General features: G+C 40.0%; 1 protein-coding gene across 3 annotated transcripts in view; it reads left to right on the forward strand.

The window, feature by feature from the left end:
* Nucleotides 1-6,727: 6,727 nt before the first annotated feature.
* The window catches only part of ERCC6L2 (ERCC excision repair 6 like 2), a 74,761-nt gene continuing 62,745 nt past the window's right edge, over nucleotides 6,728-18,743 (forward strand). The window contains exons 1-4 of one of the 3 annotated variants that reach the window (XM_060762064.2): nucleotides 6,728-6,951; nucleotides 10,922-10,983; nucleotides 12,581-13,005; nucleotides 17,096-17,212. In XM_060762064.2, coding sequence (XP_060618047.2) covers nucleotides 10,965-10,983; nucleotides 12,581-13,005; nucleotides 17,096-17,212 — 561 coding nt within the window. In that variant the 5' untranslated portion in view covers nucleotides 6,728-6,951; nucleotides 10,922-10,964. Of the gene's footprint in view, nucleotides 6,952-8,629; nucleotides 9,221-10,921; nucleotides 10,984-12,580; nucleotides 13,006-17,095; nucleotides 17,213-18,743 lie in introns of those variants that run through there. The other 2 variants (XM_060762065.2, XM_060762066.2) reach the window with 2 other exon arrangements.

Genomic DNA, 18,743 nt, shown 5'->3' on the forward strand with positions numbered 1-18,743 from the left:
GAAATATGAGTAGCTTTTATTGTATTCTACAATAATATTCTGATGGTTCACGTTGAGAGGATTAACCAGCTATAAACCATCTTTCATATTTTTTGTTAAGGCCATGGTCTTCTTTATAAGCAAACAGATCATGTAACTACATTTGGAACTGGAAATCTATACAAAGTAGAGAAAATACATGTTTAGTTTATTGCTGTAAATCAAACTAGTGGGATTGTTCTCAGAAATCACTAGTAAATGTGAACATGCAACATTTATTTTTTTTAAAGTGCAATATCCAACATGACTGCCAATATTTTCTAAAGAAGAGTGAATTTTAATCTTGCTTGACATCATAACACCTTTCCTAAAATATGTTTCTATTATGTGAGTTTTATGAATGGGAATCTGATTGCAAAGCTTTGTCCATAGAGATGTTTTCATCATGGCTGATTTTACATTGTAGCACTTGGCGAGAAGTAGGAAAATAACCGAAGTAACATTTTTTCACTTTTCCAGTCAAGCTAATCCTAAACGGGTGGAAGCATCCACTTTTGAAGCAAGCCAAGAAGCTCAGAGCCTTATCTTGAGCAACCAGAATGCTGTAGCTTGCTAGCTTACCTGAAATGTGAGAACAGGGATGATGGCACACCAAGAAAGGTGTAATTTAGGTGCTCCAAAAGAACTAAAATGAGATATACTGGTACTAGCTTTCTTCTTGACATGTTAGTTTGGATTTACTACCCCTGTACTAATATGCAACATTAGGTTTCAAGGAAATGGACTCTTATAGCTCACTGCTTCTTAAAATGTGGTTCCTGACCCCAATTGGGTCAAAAGACCACTGTTCTGCGTCCACGCTATCTTAACTACTTGGAAGGTGAACTGGCTGTGTAGGAATCAGATCGGAGAATCAAACAAGAGTTTATTTACTGACAAGAATTTTAGACTTTCTCTCCTCCTGAGATTCACTATCAAGTCTTTATGAAGAGAGGTAAAGTCTTTGATAGATTGACACAGTTCTGGCCGAACCGGTGTGCTTGAATCTTTCTTTCTTCTTATTGATTCTTTCTTGTATGGTGTTCAACTGTCTCTAAGATTGTCTGAATATTTAACTCTGACTGGACTTGATCCGACTGAACTTGAGTACAGGTCTGACTGGACTTGAATGCAACTCTGACCGCACATACAATTTTATAGACTTCCCAACCTTCCTCTCTCTTCACCTTCCAGTCACAAAAAAGGCTGATTCTTCCAAGAACCAGAAGTGCCTTGTCTGGGGCTCCATCCTTGAGAGGATTCTTAAAGGGGCAGGGCAACAGAGGCTTCAAATACAAAGAGACTGTGTAGACCGCACCCCCCCCCCCCCCCGAAAACTGTACATAAAATACTAAGCCCTATTAAGCCCTCTAACTAAAAAGGGCTCAACTAGGGGTAAACAGTGAGGGTCTTCATGGGGCACGACAGGGTCCCTTCAGTTCAATGTAGGAGTCCTGTTTTCCCCCCTTAATGTCACCTAGTTGTTATTTTAGACATTTAAGGGAATCTGTTGTGCAGTGTTTACAGTGTCCCCTGCAGATACTTTAGCTGTACTTCATAATAGTGTCTTTAGGAAACCTTGCAAATACTGATTTGTTATCAGTAAATGTTTGATTTTTATACCTATTTCATATACTATATACTTGGTATCCCATAAAAATTCATCAGACCAAAAGAGGTTCTGAATGAAAAGGTTTAAGAAGCCCTACTATACCTGACAGATGTAGCAGTTGTGTTTCAAAATGTTCCCCGTTAAACCTGTTTTCCACATCATTTTAGAACACCTAACTCTCCCTGTTATAATCCCTGCCATCCCCAGGTGTGTTTTCAGTTTGCAAAGTGTCTCCACAGGACCTCTTAACAGTTAAGTGAACAATTAATTTATTTAATGCCATTTTGTGTTTGAATTATTGAACACATCTTAATACATACATCTTAATACATACATTAAAACATCTTAATACATACATTTTTAAGCCCATAATTTGTGAAGGGGTTTCCCCCCTTAGACTGAGGTCCCTTCTACACTGACATATAATCCTGATTATCAAAGCAGATAATCTACATTATCTGCTTTGCCATGGATAATCTGAGTCTACACTGACATATAATCCAGTTCAAATCAGACAAACTGGATTTTATATGGAAGTGTAGAAGGGGCTCCTTTTACACAGCTGTATAGAATCCACATTATCTGCTTTGAACTGGATTATATGGCAGTGTAGACTTAGATTATCAATTTCAAATCAAATAAAGTGAATGTCCTCCGGGTTGGGATGTGTATGCGGCGCTTGTGCAACTTTTTGGCAAGTCACCTGGAATTGGGGAAAGGTTACCATGGATTCCTGTGCTGAGCCCCTATAGTTTCAGGATACATTCTTGAGGGTCTTAGTTTTCAACAACAGTAATCTGAGGGATGCAAGAAGAAGACCCTACTAAGGAGCCAGTCTCTTCATCCTGCAACAACTGAGAGGTCATACAATTGAAGGTGTTTAATGCACCCCTTTCCATGGAGGATATGAACAACGTTACAATCAGACTAAGATGCATCAGGTCCAATATTCTTGTGAAGAACACAATAATTAGTCGTTACCTAGTAAGGTTCCAAATGCCTGTTAGTTGTTCATTGGTAGATGAATCTACTTTCTGCTCATCCTAAAATTTTATGAGGCCAAGTTTTTAAAAAAGATACATCTGTGGGCACCAAAAGAGTTGCAAAAACCTGAGAATTCTGTAGATTCTCATAGATCAAGCATGAGTATTTTCCTGCCCAGAATCCTGATTGAATATATTGTAAATAATTCCTGAATGTATCAGAACACAGCTATCCATGTGCTACAGCAGGAATGACAATTGTGAAGACTTCCTATTTATTTTTATTTTTTTTGGAAGGGGGCATTGCTCCTTGTTAGCTCTGATGGAGAAGGGTAATGGGAACTGGACTCCAGCAGGACACTCTTGATGCATCCATCATGTGGCATATGGAAAGCTAGATTATGTCGGTTCAACCAGGATGTAGTGTTGAAGAAAAGGATTGCAAGCCAGCAGAAAAATTTACAAAATAAACACAAGTTTGTCTCCTCTTCAGAAAGGTAAAGATTTGAAAACATAGCTATGGAAATTACCTGGATGTTATTAGCACTTGTCATTTTCTTCCTATGCTTAAGCTAACAAGTAATTGGAATTTTATATACCAGTGGTAGGTATGATGAACATTGCCAAATATGGTTGGATTGCCTCTCCCAGCATGATGGGAGCTGCACTCCAACAACTTCATTACTTCCACCTTATATGCACGTTTAGTTGGAACTGAGTTAGGCCTTATTGTACTCAACAGGTCTTGCTCCTGTTAAATAAAAAGGTGTCCTATCAGGGCTGTAGCCAGAAAAAAATTTCGGGGAGTTTTGAAAATTTCGGGGGGGGGGGGGTGGGTGGGTTGAAAATTTCGGGGAGGGGGGTTAAAACCTGCTTCTTAGCTCACGCTGAAGCAAAGAGCACAGCAGGGGCAGAGCAGCCTTCAGTAGCCTGCAGCTCCACCCCTTTCAACCACCCCCACCAAGTCTGGTCTCCTTCATGAGGGCCTTCAAATCTAACACCCCCCCCCCCCCCAAACTTGGTTGCTTCGCTACATCGGCTATTGCTGCAAGTAATGACAATGTGAATAAATTGTCGATATTTCTTTGAGATAGTGCTTGCAGTTCTGGAGGGACTCTTAATTTTCTGTGTCCCATAGACTTAGCATGGGGATTTGGTTAACCAGTTAAAATTCATGAGTAAACCAGGTTTTTTTTTTAACCTGAAAAATTGGGGGGGGGGGGGTTGAACCCCTAACCCCCCCCCCCCCCCCCCGCTACAGGCCTGTGTCCTATTATTATGGGTGACGGGAACAGCATCCTCTGTGTCTCTTCTGGTTTCCTGATCTTAATCAAAGCTTGAAATTCAGTGGAGTGTGACAGTGCACTGCACTTGTTTCCCCTGCAACCCACTCCACCTTTTTGCTTCCTTCTTTGCTGGGGGAAGTGCTGAGCATGACTTATGCCTGTGTATGCGCAGAATATTACTATAAGATAGCAGAGAAGGCAGACAACGCTGGGCATTCATTAAAAATCACCTTCTGTAAGATGTATATGGTATCCTCTTGTAATTTCCAGTGCATTGTCAAAATTCCTGGTATCCTGTCCATTTCATTCAGTTGAGACTGAGGTGAGTGAATATGTGGGGGAACAATAAGGGGGAGAGGGAAACTATGCAGGGTGGGAAGTCAGTGTGAGGGTGAGAAGGGAACCACAGAGACCTCCCTTATGTGTGAGTGGCTTTATATTAGTGCGAATAGGGTTTTTGCATCTGAGATGGTTGGTATGTACAGTTTTTTATATGAGTGTGTTGATTAGTGTGGGTCGCTGTTATCACTACAGGCAAAGAAATCGATTATGAATGCTTGCAGAACTTGCTGCCATGCTTACCCATGTAAATTTATCCTTCTCATGCCTAAATAGACTTGTATAAATTGGTTGTGTGTGCTATGCTGCTCACATTGACATTTCTGAGTGAACATGTAGAGGTGTGTTTTGTGGTGGATGGAGATGCACAGTGGATTGTGAAGGCTTTCCAAATTGGAGGTTGAGATAGGATGGGATATAAAAGCCCAAAATAAATAAATAAAGAATAAATAAAGTTAGCATTTTGGATTTTTTAAAAAATAATTTCAGGCATTGATTTGGTGGGAATTATGGATGCATTTCCCTGTTTGGAAATCAAGACTGCTCCCAGATTAAAGTGAAATTAGGGGACTTTTCTTTGTCATTAACACCGAGGGCCCTTCCACACAGCCCTATATCCCAGAATATCAAGGTAGAAAATCCCAAATAACCTGGGAACCCTTCCACACAGCCCTATTAACCCAGGATATCAAGGAAGAAAATCCCACATTATCTGAGCGTGGACTCAGATAACCCAGTACAAAGCAGATAATGTAGGATTTTCTTCCTTAATATTTTGGGATTTAGGGCTGCGTGGAAGGGCCCCAAGAAATGGAGCAAGCCACATTCAGTTTAGCTGACTGTCTTCTACTGAGTGAATACATTCGTGCGTCCCCCAGGCAACGTTTCTCATAAACGGCTACTCTTTCCAAATCCAAAAACATTGCTTTTAAATAACTGTCTTCTAGTGAGAAGGTGGATGCTGAGAGTGAGGTGATGGAGGAAGCCATGGGTACATCTACTCTGCAGAATCAATGCAGTTTGACACCACTTTAACTGGCCTGGCTCAATGCTATGGAAGCCTAGTACTTAGGGCCCTTCCACAGCCCTATATCCCAGAATATCAAGGCAAATTATCTGCTTTGAACTGAGTTATCTGAGTCCACACTTAGATAATGTGGGATTTCTGCCTTGATATAGGACTGTGTGGAAGGACCCTCAGTCTGTACTCTTTGGCAGATAAGGCCGACAGAACCACAATTCTCCAGAATTCCCCAGCACTGAGCCATGGAAGTTAAAGTAGTATCAAACTGCATTAATTCTACAGTGTAGGTATATTCTAAGCAAACGGATAAATTTGACTAAAACAGTTGAATTTCTCTATGACAAGCCTACTTGTCATAGAGAAATGACAAGTATTAACCAAGCATGGGCAAATTTGGGCCTTCCAGGTGTTTTGGACTTCAACTCCCACCATTCCTAGCAGCCTCAGGCCCTTTCCTTTTAAGTGTCCGAGAGGGAAAAGGAAGGGGCCTGTGGCTGTTAGGAATTGTGGGAGTTGAAGTCCAAAATGTGATGCGGCAGCAAAAAAACCCAATGGGATTTTGGCCTGCATCAATAGTATAGTGTCTAGACCCAGGGAAGTCATGCTAGCCCTCTATTCTGCCTTGGTTAGACAACACCAGGAATATTGTGTCTAATTCTGGGCATTGCAATTGAAGGAAGATGTTGACTCTCAGCTGGAATGTGTCCAGAGGAGGGTGACTGAAATGATCAAGGGTCTGGAGAACAAGCCCTATGAGGAACAGCTTAAAGAGCTGGGCATGTTTAGCCTGAAGAAGAGAAGGCTGAGAGGAGACATGATAGCCATGTATAAATACGTGAGAGGAAATCATAGGGAGGAGGGAGCAAGCTTGTTTTCTGCTGCCCTGGAGACTAGGATGTGGAACAATTGCTTCAAACTACAAGAAAGGAGAATTCCATCTGAATATGAGGAAGAAGTTCCTGTGAGAGCTGTCCAGCAGTGGAACTCTCTGCCCCAGAGTGTGGTGGAGGCTCCTTCTTTGGAAGCTTTCCAACAGAGGCTGGATGGCCATCTGTCGGGGGTGCTTTGAATGCAATTTTCCTGTTTCTTGGCAGGGGGTTGGACTGGATGGCCCATGAGGTCTCTTCCAACTCTTTGATTCTATGAAATGTTTATGCTTTATTACAATGTTGCCCCTCACTCTGTGATTCTATGAAAACACTCAAAGGGCCCAAGCTGGCCCAGGCCTGGCATTAACTCAAGCAATCAACATAAATTAGAACAGAGAATCCAGTTACTGTATCGCGGGATTTGATCACGTTCTCGCGATATCACGTTTCATGTCTATAGAGCGAATGGAAGTTAAGAATCACAAGGCTAAGAACCAAGAATAGGAACGTATCGCTGTCGTTATTTTTGTGGAGACGGCTGGAAAAGGATACAGGCGGTTTCCTGGCCCCAACGTACGGGGAAACGCTAGTATTTTCAACTGACGTTTCCGCGCATTTCTCTCTTGGAAGGTGTGAGAGAGAACAAAAATGGCGCCCATCCTCTAACGCTCCGTAAGAGTCTATGTGGCGAAAGCAGCTCTGGATTCCCGTGGAGATCACAGCTCTCGCGAGAATTCGCCGACAGCTGACTGAAGGCAAGCGGGGCTGGGGCTAAAATCCCGGAAGGTTCGGAAGCGGCGGCCGTGGGCTCGCGCGCGGGGTGGGTCTGCGCGTGCGCGGGTTTGCGCGGGAGCCAGGCAGCAGAGGGGTCTTCTCCCTTTCCTTTTCCTGCCTTTGATCTGTTTGATCTCCAGTTTAAGCCTCGCTCACAGGCCTTTCCATCCCTGGGTTTTCCCTTATGGGTGTATCTGCACCACTTTGGCACCACTTTTAACTGCCATGGCTCAATACTGGGGAATTCTGGGGTTTGTCTGACTTTTAGTTTTTTCTAAAGAGTGCAAACTGCAAATCCCTGAGCCATGGCAGTTTAAGTGGTGTCAAACTGCATTAATTCTACAGTGTAGATGCTCCCTGGGTTAACATGCAAGAGATTCTGCTATATAGGGAAAGGCGCTTCATTAGCAGTCATCGCCTCAGTTCATCTGTGGTGTTTACTCTTTAATTTTTGCCTTCTTTTCCTTAATTTCAAATAGACACAGTTTAATTACATGCCAGGGAGTCAAGTTTGGCTCTAACACAGGCATGGGCCAATTTGGGCCCTCCCTCCAGGTGTTTGGGACTTCAACTCCCATCATTCCTAAGCGGCTGAGGGGGAAAAGGAAGGGGCCTGAGGCTGTTAGGAATGATGGGAGTTGAAGTCCCAAACCTCTAGAGGGAGGGCCCGAATTGGCCCAAGCCTGGTATATATAATGGGATATGAGCATCCACAGATTGTGGTATCCTCAAGGAGTCCTGGAACGAAATCCAAATGGATACCAAAGGTCCGCAGTCCATCCTCCGTAGGTTCTGCATCCGTGGGTTCGATCAACCACTGGTTGGAAATATTTTAGAAAGTAATTCCCACATACAGGCAGTCCCTGAGTTACAAACATCCAACTTTCGAACAACTCCTACTGAAGAACAGAGGTGAGACAACAGGAAGTGAGTGAAATCTACCCCTTGGGAGGGAACTTCACTCCTGAAAGAGTTATTATTATGGGGAAAAAGGTGTTTCCCCTGAAGCTTTATCACCAATCCTTGTTTCCTCAACAAGCCACATTTTTCAAAATTAGATCCAACTAATGCTATACCCCATACCAGAAATACTATATTGACTTGATATCAATATTGGAATACAGTTAACAATTGCAAGACAAATTTAATTTTAATTTCACAATCCTATTGTCTTATAAAAACAGTTTTGTGAATCCACTATGCAATCTTGGCCAGTTTGTTGTCTAAGGCTGTCTTGGCTGGAATCACTGGGTTGTTGTGACACTTGCCTCAAACAGGCAAGGGTTTTTTCTCCCACTCTGTACATTATTCCAAAGATATATAAATCCCACTTGCCCAATTTCCAACAGACCTCACAACCTCTGAGGATGCCTGCCATAAATGCAAGCAGAACGTCAGGAAAGAATGCTTCTGGAACATGGCCATACAGCCTGGAAAACTCAAAGCAACCCAGTTCTTGTCAGTTGATTGAGAGTTCCAGTTAACTGTACAGCCACCATATTCAGTGGTGGACCAGTATCTGTGACTGCTTTGATTTACTTCCAAGAAAACATGTCCACTCAGAGTGAGATTTTATGGTCTTCTTTGGCCAGAAGTCCAATAGGATTTCTTATTTATTTAGTTATTCAACCCCCGAAGGGGGACTCAGGGTGGCTTACATTTGGCACAATTTGGTGCCATTAAATATAACAAAGCAATACAACAACAATTAAAACAATAAATAGAACATTAATTGAAACAATAAAACAGTATTAACCACTGTATCACCATTCCAGTCAAATTCCATATCCAAAGCACTATTTATGCCTGCTGTCCAAAAGTCTGGTCCCAAAACCATGACTTCAATTTCTTCCTAAAAGACAGGAGGGATGAAGCCGATCTTACCTTGTTGGGAAGCGAGTTCCACAGGCGAGGGGATACAGCCGAGAAGGCCCTGTCTCTTGTTCCCGCAAGATGTATTTGCGATGCTGGGGGGGGAGCGAGAGCAGGGTCTCCCCAGATAAACTTCAAGGCGGGACATAGAGAGAGATGCATCCAGACAAGTAAGCTGGGCCAGAACTGTATAGAGCTGTATAGGTCAAAACCAACACTTTGAATTGAGTTGGGAAGTGGATCGGCAGCGAGTGGAGCTGACACAACAAGGGGGTGGTGTTCTCCCTGTATGTCGCTCCAGTTAGTAATCTGGCTGTCGCCTGTTGGACTAGCTGAAGTTTCCGAACAGTCTTCAAAAGCAGCCCCACGTAGAGTGCGTTGCAGTAATCTATTCGGGATGTAACAAGAGCGTGGACCACTGTTGCCAGATCAGACTTGCCAAGGTATGGGTGCAGCTGGTGCACAAGCTTTAACTGTGCAAAAGCTCTCCCGGCCACCGCCGAAACTTGGGGTTCCAGGCTCAGCTGATCCAGGATCACTCCCAAGCTGCGAACCTGTGTCTTCAGAGGGAGTGTAACCCCATGCAACACAGGCTGTAACCCTATGTCCTGTTTGGCCTTTCGACTGACTAGGAGAACCTCTGTCGTGTCTGGATTCAATTTCAATTTGTTAGCCCTCATCCAGTCTGACACAGCACTGGTTCAAGGACTGAATAGCCTCCTTAGTAACGGATGGGAAGGAGTGACAGATTTGGACATCATCTTATCCATGGTTTCATGTATCATGCTGTATTTCTTAATAAATAGTGAGTTATTAGAATTCCTCCCCACAAGATAAGTGGTATTGAATTGAAAAGAAGCTTTAAAAAATGGGATAAAACGATGAGGGGATTTGTTATAGTTTTCTGTTGCCTCTGTGTTCAGACCCAGTATAGCTTTGGATGCCATCTATTACCAACAAAGAGAAAGGCTTTTTTTCATGTCTGTTTATGGCCTTCCTTTTAGCCAAGAGTGGGGTTTGCATAGCCATCCTGATATGATTTGGATGGCAGCTTTCCAAATCCTGCAGCACTTTTTTGGCCTAAGAACGGATCAACATTGCCATATAATGCACATTTAGACTGCATTATATGGCAGTGTAGATCCAGCCTCAGTTTTGACTCTTGTAGGCCACTGCTTATTATAGGAAGCAGGATGCTGATCTAAAAAGTAGACTTCGGGGGAAGAATGCAAAAACAAAACAAACAAACAAAAAACCCCTTCCTGCATTATAAAACACTATTTTGTACGGTTTGTTTTGTAATTTTTTTTTTAAAAAAATGGGCATAGTATACATTAGAGCAATGCTTTACATTCTGCCTAATGAAAATTATTTTCCCCCATTGTCCTGTTGAACCTGAACAAAACCTATAGCTATTTGGTGCAGTTCCTTCTTTTTTCGCTGGAAACTTTCTAGGAACTGGCAGCCAAAGACTTAGGGACTAGCACTGATCCAGAAACCACCCCTTTGAGTAGCACTGCATTAGATATGCATTATATTCCTTGCCATAACATCTTTTTAAAAACAGGGCAAAATTTAAAATGCATCACCATATTTTTCAGTAGAGGCAATTGATGTTTCTAAGGTAGGCAAAAAATGTTTTATTGATGTCTTATTTCTGCAACTTTTGAATATTTTTATGCTGGTTTTAATATTTTCTTCATTTTTATATTTTAAATACTAAGTTCTATTATAATTATTTTATTCTTTTGATGAACTTAGTTTACAAGATGGCTTCAAAATATCTAAATAAATCACATTTTAAAAGGGATAGTTTCCCCCCTCCCTCACTTTAATTTATATGTAATCTACTCACTACTAGCTAGGTCTCATCTACATGGACCATTTAATGGAGATTGAAGTTAGCTTTTAACTGTGGTGGCTGGGCAAGAAACTCTCACAAAAGTGCATGAAAGAAAACCCTTAATGTGCATCAGTGTTCTGTGATTTATGTAATCACCATCCAGGACTCAAACTAGTTCCAGGATTTCCTATGTAATCATCGTCACAGCAAAAGCACTTCTATATTTATTGCTTTATTCAGTTAATGATACTTGTCTAACATGTTGCAAATATAGCTGTTTTTCTATCCTTGCCCTTTCCAGGTTTAAAGGTGTTGGGCATCCATACTTACATGCTTGAATAGGAATGTGTGATCATCGGACAGGTGAGTTATTTACATCAGATGCATCTGTCAGGGTAGTTAGAGTGAAGGGCCTCCTCCGAAAATAGGAAAACATGCACATATTCATATACTGTATGGTCCTTCAGAAACCTGGATCTGAGCTGTATAGGTTTTACACATCATGGCTAACATTATATATTTTGAGTCTAAAAAATTCAAGCTTTTGATTTGTTTAATCATGTCAAGATAGTTTTATTTAACCAAATCTAGGGCATTTGATTCTCTGCAATGTCAATCTTTAGTAAGAACATTGATCCCACCTCTACCACATGTAAGAACTTCCTCCTATCCCTCTTGTGTAACACCAACTTGTTATGAGTGTAAATGCTTTCAAGTATCCTGTGAGGCTTTATACTACTTTTATCCCCAACAAAACACTACCTTTCCACTTTTAATTCTTTCCTGGATCACCCTTGTTGGGTGAGGAAGAGTAAATCGCTTCTCTTGGAATCTTCTTTCCATTTTTTAAACAACCCCCTCCTTTATTTTTTTACGAACATGAGTGAACTTCCAAGTGTTCATCCACCTTTATTGTTTCTCATTTGTAAAAGCAATTTTGGCAGTCCATGTGGGCTCTTGGAGGAATGCCAGGGCTAAAATAATGCCAGGGTTTACCAAAGTGTCTGACTCAACACACAAAAGGGAAGCTTTCTTCCTTCTGTTTTTCTCATCTGAGAATGGTGGTTCTGAAAAGGAGAGCCAGCCACATCTGTGGATGTTCTCCATGCAAGTCAGAATGTGGGAAATCCAGAGGTCTGGCTCATTTAGAGAGTCTTCACAGGTACAACAGGTTCTTCTTTCCAGATATGTCAATTTTGTATGAGGAAAACACCAATGGAATGGTTGGTGCAAGCGAAGTTGGGCCATTGAGGCCCCTTCCACACAGCTGAATAAAATCCCACATTATCGGTTTTTAACTAGAATATATGGCAGTGTGGATTCTGATAACCCAATTCAAAGCAGATATTGTGGCATTTTCTGCCTTGATATTCTGGGTTATATGGCTGTGTGGATCGCCCCGAGACATGACTGAAGTACTGCCCCATCAGTTATGGTCAAAGTAACCAGGAATTATGAAAGTTAGGATTTGGAGGTCTATGTGTTCACCATCACGAGGAAATACACTTAATTCTGGGAAACACAGCTTTCTACTCTAGTGTTACTTATTAGTATGATTTTCATTTAAATTTTTAGATTTAAATATATCGGTTTATGTCTACACATAACTCTTTAAAGCAACCACAAGAGAAATTAAACTACAGAGTTTCATGGTTATCCCAATGCTTTTGTATTACTATTAAAATTATATCTATTGAATGACTGTTTTATATATTTCATTTCCCATGTAGGAAGAAGTTTGGGAAAGAGACTCTTGTCAAACAGACAATGCTCACTAGTTATTTATTATTTTTTATCTTGCATTGTCTTTAGAATAAGTAATGGAAGTATATTTTAAGAATGCAACATTGGTTGCAATCCTTGTGCAACATTTTCCCCATGATGAACAAAGGTAAATGAATTTCATTACATTGATTTTGAGTGTCCAAATTCTTGTTTTCTTTGTATGTCTTCTTTACAGATCAGTGGCATGTTGGAGATAAGTGCCTCGTCCCATTATCTGAAAATGGAAAGCTTTGTGGTGCCACAATAACGGCTTTGAAAACAGACAAAAATGGGAAGCTTTTTGCAATTGTTTCTTTTGAGGCTTCTCAAGAAAAGAAAGTACTTGTAACAAAACTAGAGAAGATCAAAACCAGCAAAGATACAAAAAAGTACTTCATATTTGATGATGAAGATTTGGAGAAGCCTTACTTTCCTGACAGAAGGCTTCCATCCCCTGCAGTTGCCTTTCAATTGTCCAAGGATGGACATCAGATCCCTTATACAATTAATCGATACCTACGTGATTATCAAAGGGAAGGGGCCCAGTTTTTACATGGTCACTATGTTCGCAAATGTGGATGTATTCTTGGAGATGACATGGGACTTGGGAAAACAGTACAGGTATAGTTCCCCTCCTCTTGAAAGGAAATACTTAAAATGTAATGATTTTTTTATCACAGGAAATAATTGGTTTAATTATATGCTGAAGAAAAGTAATTTGTTCAACCATTTACAGTGAAATGCAAAGAGAAGAGGCATATTTATTAATAGATGCTCAGGCAGTTTTGAAGGCTTGTCAGTCTGTTCTGACCAGAAAAGCAGGTGTATGTCCTGACGCTATTCTACATGTTTTGTCATTTCTTTTCTATATTACTTACAAAAATTGGTCCCCTAGTTAGTTATACTAGTTCCAAGCTGTGCTAGAGATGTCACCTCTCCAGTGAACAAAGAAGTTTGTAAATCCTTCATCATTCTCTTGGCCCAATCTGGAAGGCGCTATTTGTTGGCCTGAGTACAGGCACTGTACATAGAAATGCTGCCAGCTATACACATCAACCCACTTTCTGCTAGTGTGCAAAGTTAAAATGTCTTGTTTTGCTGGCATAGCTTTTTTCTCCTGGCAGGACATTTTCACCCTGTCCTCACATATTCTTAGTCTATCCAGTGGATCGTGTCCTAGTGATTTAGACATCCTTTGAATGTTAGGGCCTCATATTTATTAAACTTCCAGTTCACTGTGTTTTATTCATTCTTCTTGACAATTAATAAGGGAACCCATGGGTAGTTCCATCATAATGATGAAATAAGATTTGGAGCTCCCTTACAAGCTTTCGCCTTCACCTTTCAGGGTATGATTCTCTATTTTCTTCCCTGAGGCAAAGCAGATTGTTGTGTGACCTAAAATAGCAACCATAGTTTGTGTCCACCTTGGAAACCAAAAATGATCATGTGGAAAAGGTGTCTCTAGCATATTTTGTTTCTATTATTTCCTATTTTCTTCCCTAAATTGATGCAAGCTATATTTTCATTTTGACAGTACAAAAATTTTGGAAAACTGATTTGTCTAAAAAAGTATGTAGAAATTAGTGTAGCACTCAATGTTTTAAGGGCATTTTGTCTGCACTTCCTCTGTCATTAAGTTGTTTTGGAAAATGTTTCATTAATGCTTTATTAATGCCATAAATGACTCTGGATTGCATTTAAAATTAAGATTTTGTGTAGTTAGCAAATGGGAGAAACAGGAGAGCAGTTGATTCAAAACAGTCAGTCTTTAAATATCCCGAGTCTTCTCATTTAAAAAATAAAAAATTCATACAGTTTTAGAACAGTAATCTGACTTAGTTAAAAAACAACAACTTAGATTTGTTGTGTGGGGGACTTGATAAGAACATTAATGACTAATATAAATATTAATTAAACTGAACAAACAGCTACATAGTGTTTCTATTTTCTTCTTCCCTGTGGTAAAGTCTACACACTTTAAATATTCAGACATATCAGATATCTGTCTTCCTTTCTTTCTATCTATCCATCTATCCATCCATTTCAGCTCTTAGTAATATTGAGAAAATTGCAAAAACGTTGACTTTTGCTATTCATGACACAATATTTCCTAAACTCTGGAGGCAGGCAATTGGTGAGATTGGAGCCAAGCTGGGAAAAGTTACTTTCTTTGTGTGACAGCTGCAAGAATCTTTAAAACAACCATTAGAAACCCTATGGTCTTTCTTAAATAGAGTAACAGCAAATGGGGAATATATCCAAGGAAATAATAGCCCTTCTCTGTGTCCTTTTAGTTACAAGGCTGGTTTCCACTAGTTTTTTTTTTTGTCTTGCCTTTTGAGAAATACTACTACACTCTTTCCCAGACATTGGTGTATAGCACATATTGCAAAATGACTGTAAGTGAGGAAAGATACCTTGTAAAAATGCTCTCTGTGAGAAATCAAAAGATTTATCTATAGTTTGAGCAGTAATTCAGACTGACTTTACTCTGCAATTCCATTCCATAACTTCTACTCACTTCCTCCAATTTTCATTGAACAGTTTGCAGTCTTTTGTTGTAACTCATGATGAGAAGACCTGGATTCCTATTATAAGCATGTTCTTTTCAGAACAGTTTGAATTTCATGTTAAACTTGAAAAGAGTGTGTAAATAGTCAATGTGACAATTAATTAAAAATACCCATTTAATTGAGGCCTGATTATCCAGTCGAATAGGTCAAGGCACAGCTATATTGTGAACTTGATTCACTTAATATTGACTTTATTCTAAAACAATTGGAGCACACCAAAACTTGTACTTAAATAAGGATCTTCCCAACTCCACACAAGATTTGTAATCCCTAAACCGTTGCTTGTCAGAGATCTTTCTTATTCTGTCTACAGTTGGAAATTATGTTTTTATTCTGTCTACAGTTGGAAATTATGTTGTTATTAGGACAATGTTTACCCATTCCATGTAGCAAATTGCATTGAAATTCTGCCTCCAGTGGTTGTCTGTCCTGTCCAATATGCCCTGGCTCTCATCCTACATCACCATCATAGGTGATCACTCAGGTCCAAGTATGATTGTTTTCCAAAAGTAGAGTCTTTAAACTTAAGTGACTTTGAAGACATATTCTATCTGCACAGTCCTTCACATTGAGGACATAGATTTCAAGGTGGAAGGCGAACACAATAAGGATTTAACTGATGTTCATTCCTCTTGGCACACTTTTTCAATTTGCCCTCTAGTCGTGCCTCTTCAAAATTCATAGCACTGTTGGTAACTGCTGAACTCCAGTTAGAACACTTGAGAACCAGGGCTTCCCAGTTATCTGTGTTTATTCTACATTTTTAAAGGTTTGCTTTAAGCCCATCTTTAAGTGTCTTTGTTGTCCACCAACATTCCATTTTCTATTCTTGATTTGAAAATGAAGTAGCTGCTTTGGGAGATCGGACATTCAGACAAAGTGGCTGGTCCAGTGAAGTTGATGGTGGAGGATCATCACTTCAGTGCTGGCAGTCTTTGCTTCTTCCAGAATGCTGATGTTTGTCCGGCTGTCTTCCCAAAAGATTTGCAGATCTCACTGATGGAATCTTTCCAGAAATTGAGAGGACATTTGTAGAGGGTCCATGTTTTGCGGGCTTACAACAGTTGGAAGGACAATAGCTTTATAAACAAACATATTGGTATCCCTACACATGTCCCTCATCCTACAAGGAAGGGGCATCATAAATATTTGGGCAGATGGGATATTGCATCAAAAGTATCTTGTATGTTCCCCTTTATCTTTACTACCATGTAGATGGGATTTACCTACATTTCTGGTTCTGATGACCAAAGTTTCTATTTCTTCCACATATTTAAGAGAGCAATGTTTTCCTCTTTGAAGGAGTAGGGGTAGGAGACAGTCTGTGGCCATGAATGTTTTATACATCAAGGCATGTTCAGAGCATTTAGCAGCCATACTGCATCACCTCTTACATAGTTGTGTGTTATATGTGTCCTTTTATTTATTATTATTATTATTTAGTTTTTGCATTTATGTACTGTTTTTCTGACCCCGGGGGGGGGGGGGGTGGGTCTAAAAGCAGTTCACAACATAATGGCAAAATTCAATGCCTCAAATGTATAAAAACATCACATATCAATAAGGAGACACTTAACACAATGTAATTACTGTATTATAGACACATTTTGATTTTTTATTGAAATCATTGTTTCTTCCCCTTCTTTCCCAGTTTCTTTTAGTGTCTCCTGTGCCTTTTTCCCTCTAGATAAGGCATGGGCCAACCTTGGCCTTCTAGGTGTTTTGGGCTCCAACTCCCACAACTCCAACAGTCTACTGACTGTAAGGAATTGTGGGAGCCTAAGTCCAAAATACCTAAAGGGAAGGCCATAGAAGCCGGCCCAGGCCTGTGTTACAGACCTCGCGAGGGGTTTCATCTGGGTACCATGTCCCCGTTGACTGCAGAACAACAACGTGAAGGCGGCCCCTCCACTCTTCCCTTTATATGTAGTTGCAGCCATAGCTTTAAAAATTCTGGTGAAAGTTTGTTCCTGGAATCTGGGGGTAGAATAATTATGAAAATTCTGAGAAGATGATTTTTACTAGTATGTGTTCTAGTATGAATTCAGACTTCCCAGATCAAGTCTTGTTCTAAATGTTATCTGGGTATCACTGCATCTTTTCTGAATACTTCATGCTGTGTTTTTCTTCCTTAGGTTATTTCATTTCTGGCTGCAATGTTGAATAAAAAGGGGACACGTGCCGATATTGAAAATAATATGCCTGAATTTTTAAGAACAATGAAAAATGAAACATCATCTGTTTCAAAGAAAGTAAGTTTTGAATTTAAGCCCATTTTGAAGGTGATGTGGAATAGATACAATGTGTATCAGGTTCTCTGGATCATAGTTTCCACTATTGACATGTTGTCCAAATGTAGGAAAGAAAGTGGGAATTGTTGCTGCTATTTCAAATTGAGGCTCTGTCTGCTCCTCACCATAGTCTATAGAATATGGTCCACCCTGACAAACAGTTTGAACAATAAGACACTTCAGAGATTCTCTTGGTGGAGTCTGTGATCAGTAAATTTCTGTGAGAGCTGCTGGATCCTGTGCTAGCCTTTTCTGAAACCTCTGTGAAAGAATGGCATAGGGGCTATTTAAAACATCTTGTCTGCCTTCTGTGGGCCTGTTGAGGCCTAAATGGTCTGATCAGGCTTCAGATCATTTAATGAAGATTTCACGTTGCCAAAGTTTAGGATGTATAGGCACAGCCCTATTAGATTGCTTCTGTATGCAAAGGTATCTTGTAGCTTCTTTGAGATTAACTAAGGGTGGTAGCATATTTTGAAGGGGCACAGTGATAGGTTACTTTAATAAAAGTTTTCTTTCAGAATGTGAATCATGCAGCTTGTGATATGAGTTAAAACAAAACACAGTGTAACCACAGGTAATATAAACATTAAAACAATCATTAAGTCAGAATAATCTTATTAAAGCATTTTTGTAAAAGGCAGTAAAAATATAATAATTACAAGAATGCAGTGCACACCCTGGATTAAAAGACCTTTTGTTAAAGACAGTGAATACTCAAAAGCCTGGATCAGAAGCAAGGTCTTCAACTTCTGGCAGAAAGACCACCAATTACATTTTTATATTAATCAGGTTTTTTTTACATTGAATGTTTTTTCGATTGTGGGGCTCTTGGAGGTGAAAATAAGTGGGGAATGTGGCTCACTCACTACATTTTTCTAATTAAAACCCTGAATCAAATCTGTGTAATTTTGATTAGGACTGTTATATCAGTATAAACTTGGCTAGTGTCTTCTGTTGCTTCAAATCAGCCCTCAGTTTCACACTTGAGACATTTTTAAAAAATACACAAAAATATGGCTTTTTTTGAAGAAACTTGCGCGTGCACACACACATATATATTGTGCAGAAAAGTACTTGCCATGCAAGGCCTGTGAGTAGGCATTTTTATTATTCAGAATAGGTTGTAGCTCATAGATGATGCATTTGAGATTTGAGATGCTTCACTTGGGAGCTGTAGGTAACAGCTAGTGGCATTTAAAATACATCTGTGTCTGTCTTAAAGAAGAGTTTTCCTGGTTACAAATGAAAGTTTCTGGAAATGTTAGCTCTGATGTGTGGAAAGGCCCTCAGAAAATCAAGGCAGAAAATCCCATAATATCTGCTTTGAACTGGGTTATCTGAATCCACATTGCCAAATATTCCAGTTCAAAGCAAAAAAAAATGTGGGATTTTATTCAGCTGTGTGGAAGAGGCCTGAGTCCACTCTATTCTAGTTCTAATCTGATATGTGGGATTTTATTCAGCAGTGTGGAAGGGGCCTTATAGCTAA

This window comes from Anolis sagrei, chromosome 2 (assembly GCF_037176765.1).
Source record: "Anolis sagrei isolate rAnoSag1 chromosome 2, rAnoSag1.mat, whole genome shotgun sequence".
Taxonomy (NCBI): Eukaryota; Metazoa; Chordata; class Lepidosauria; order Squamata; family Dactyloidae; genus Anolis; species Anolis sagrei.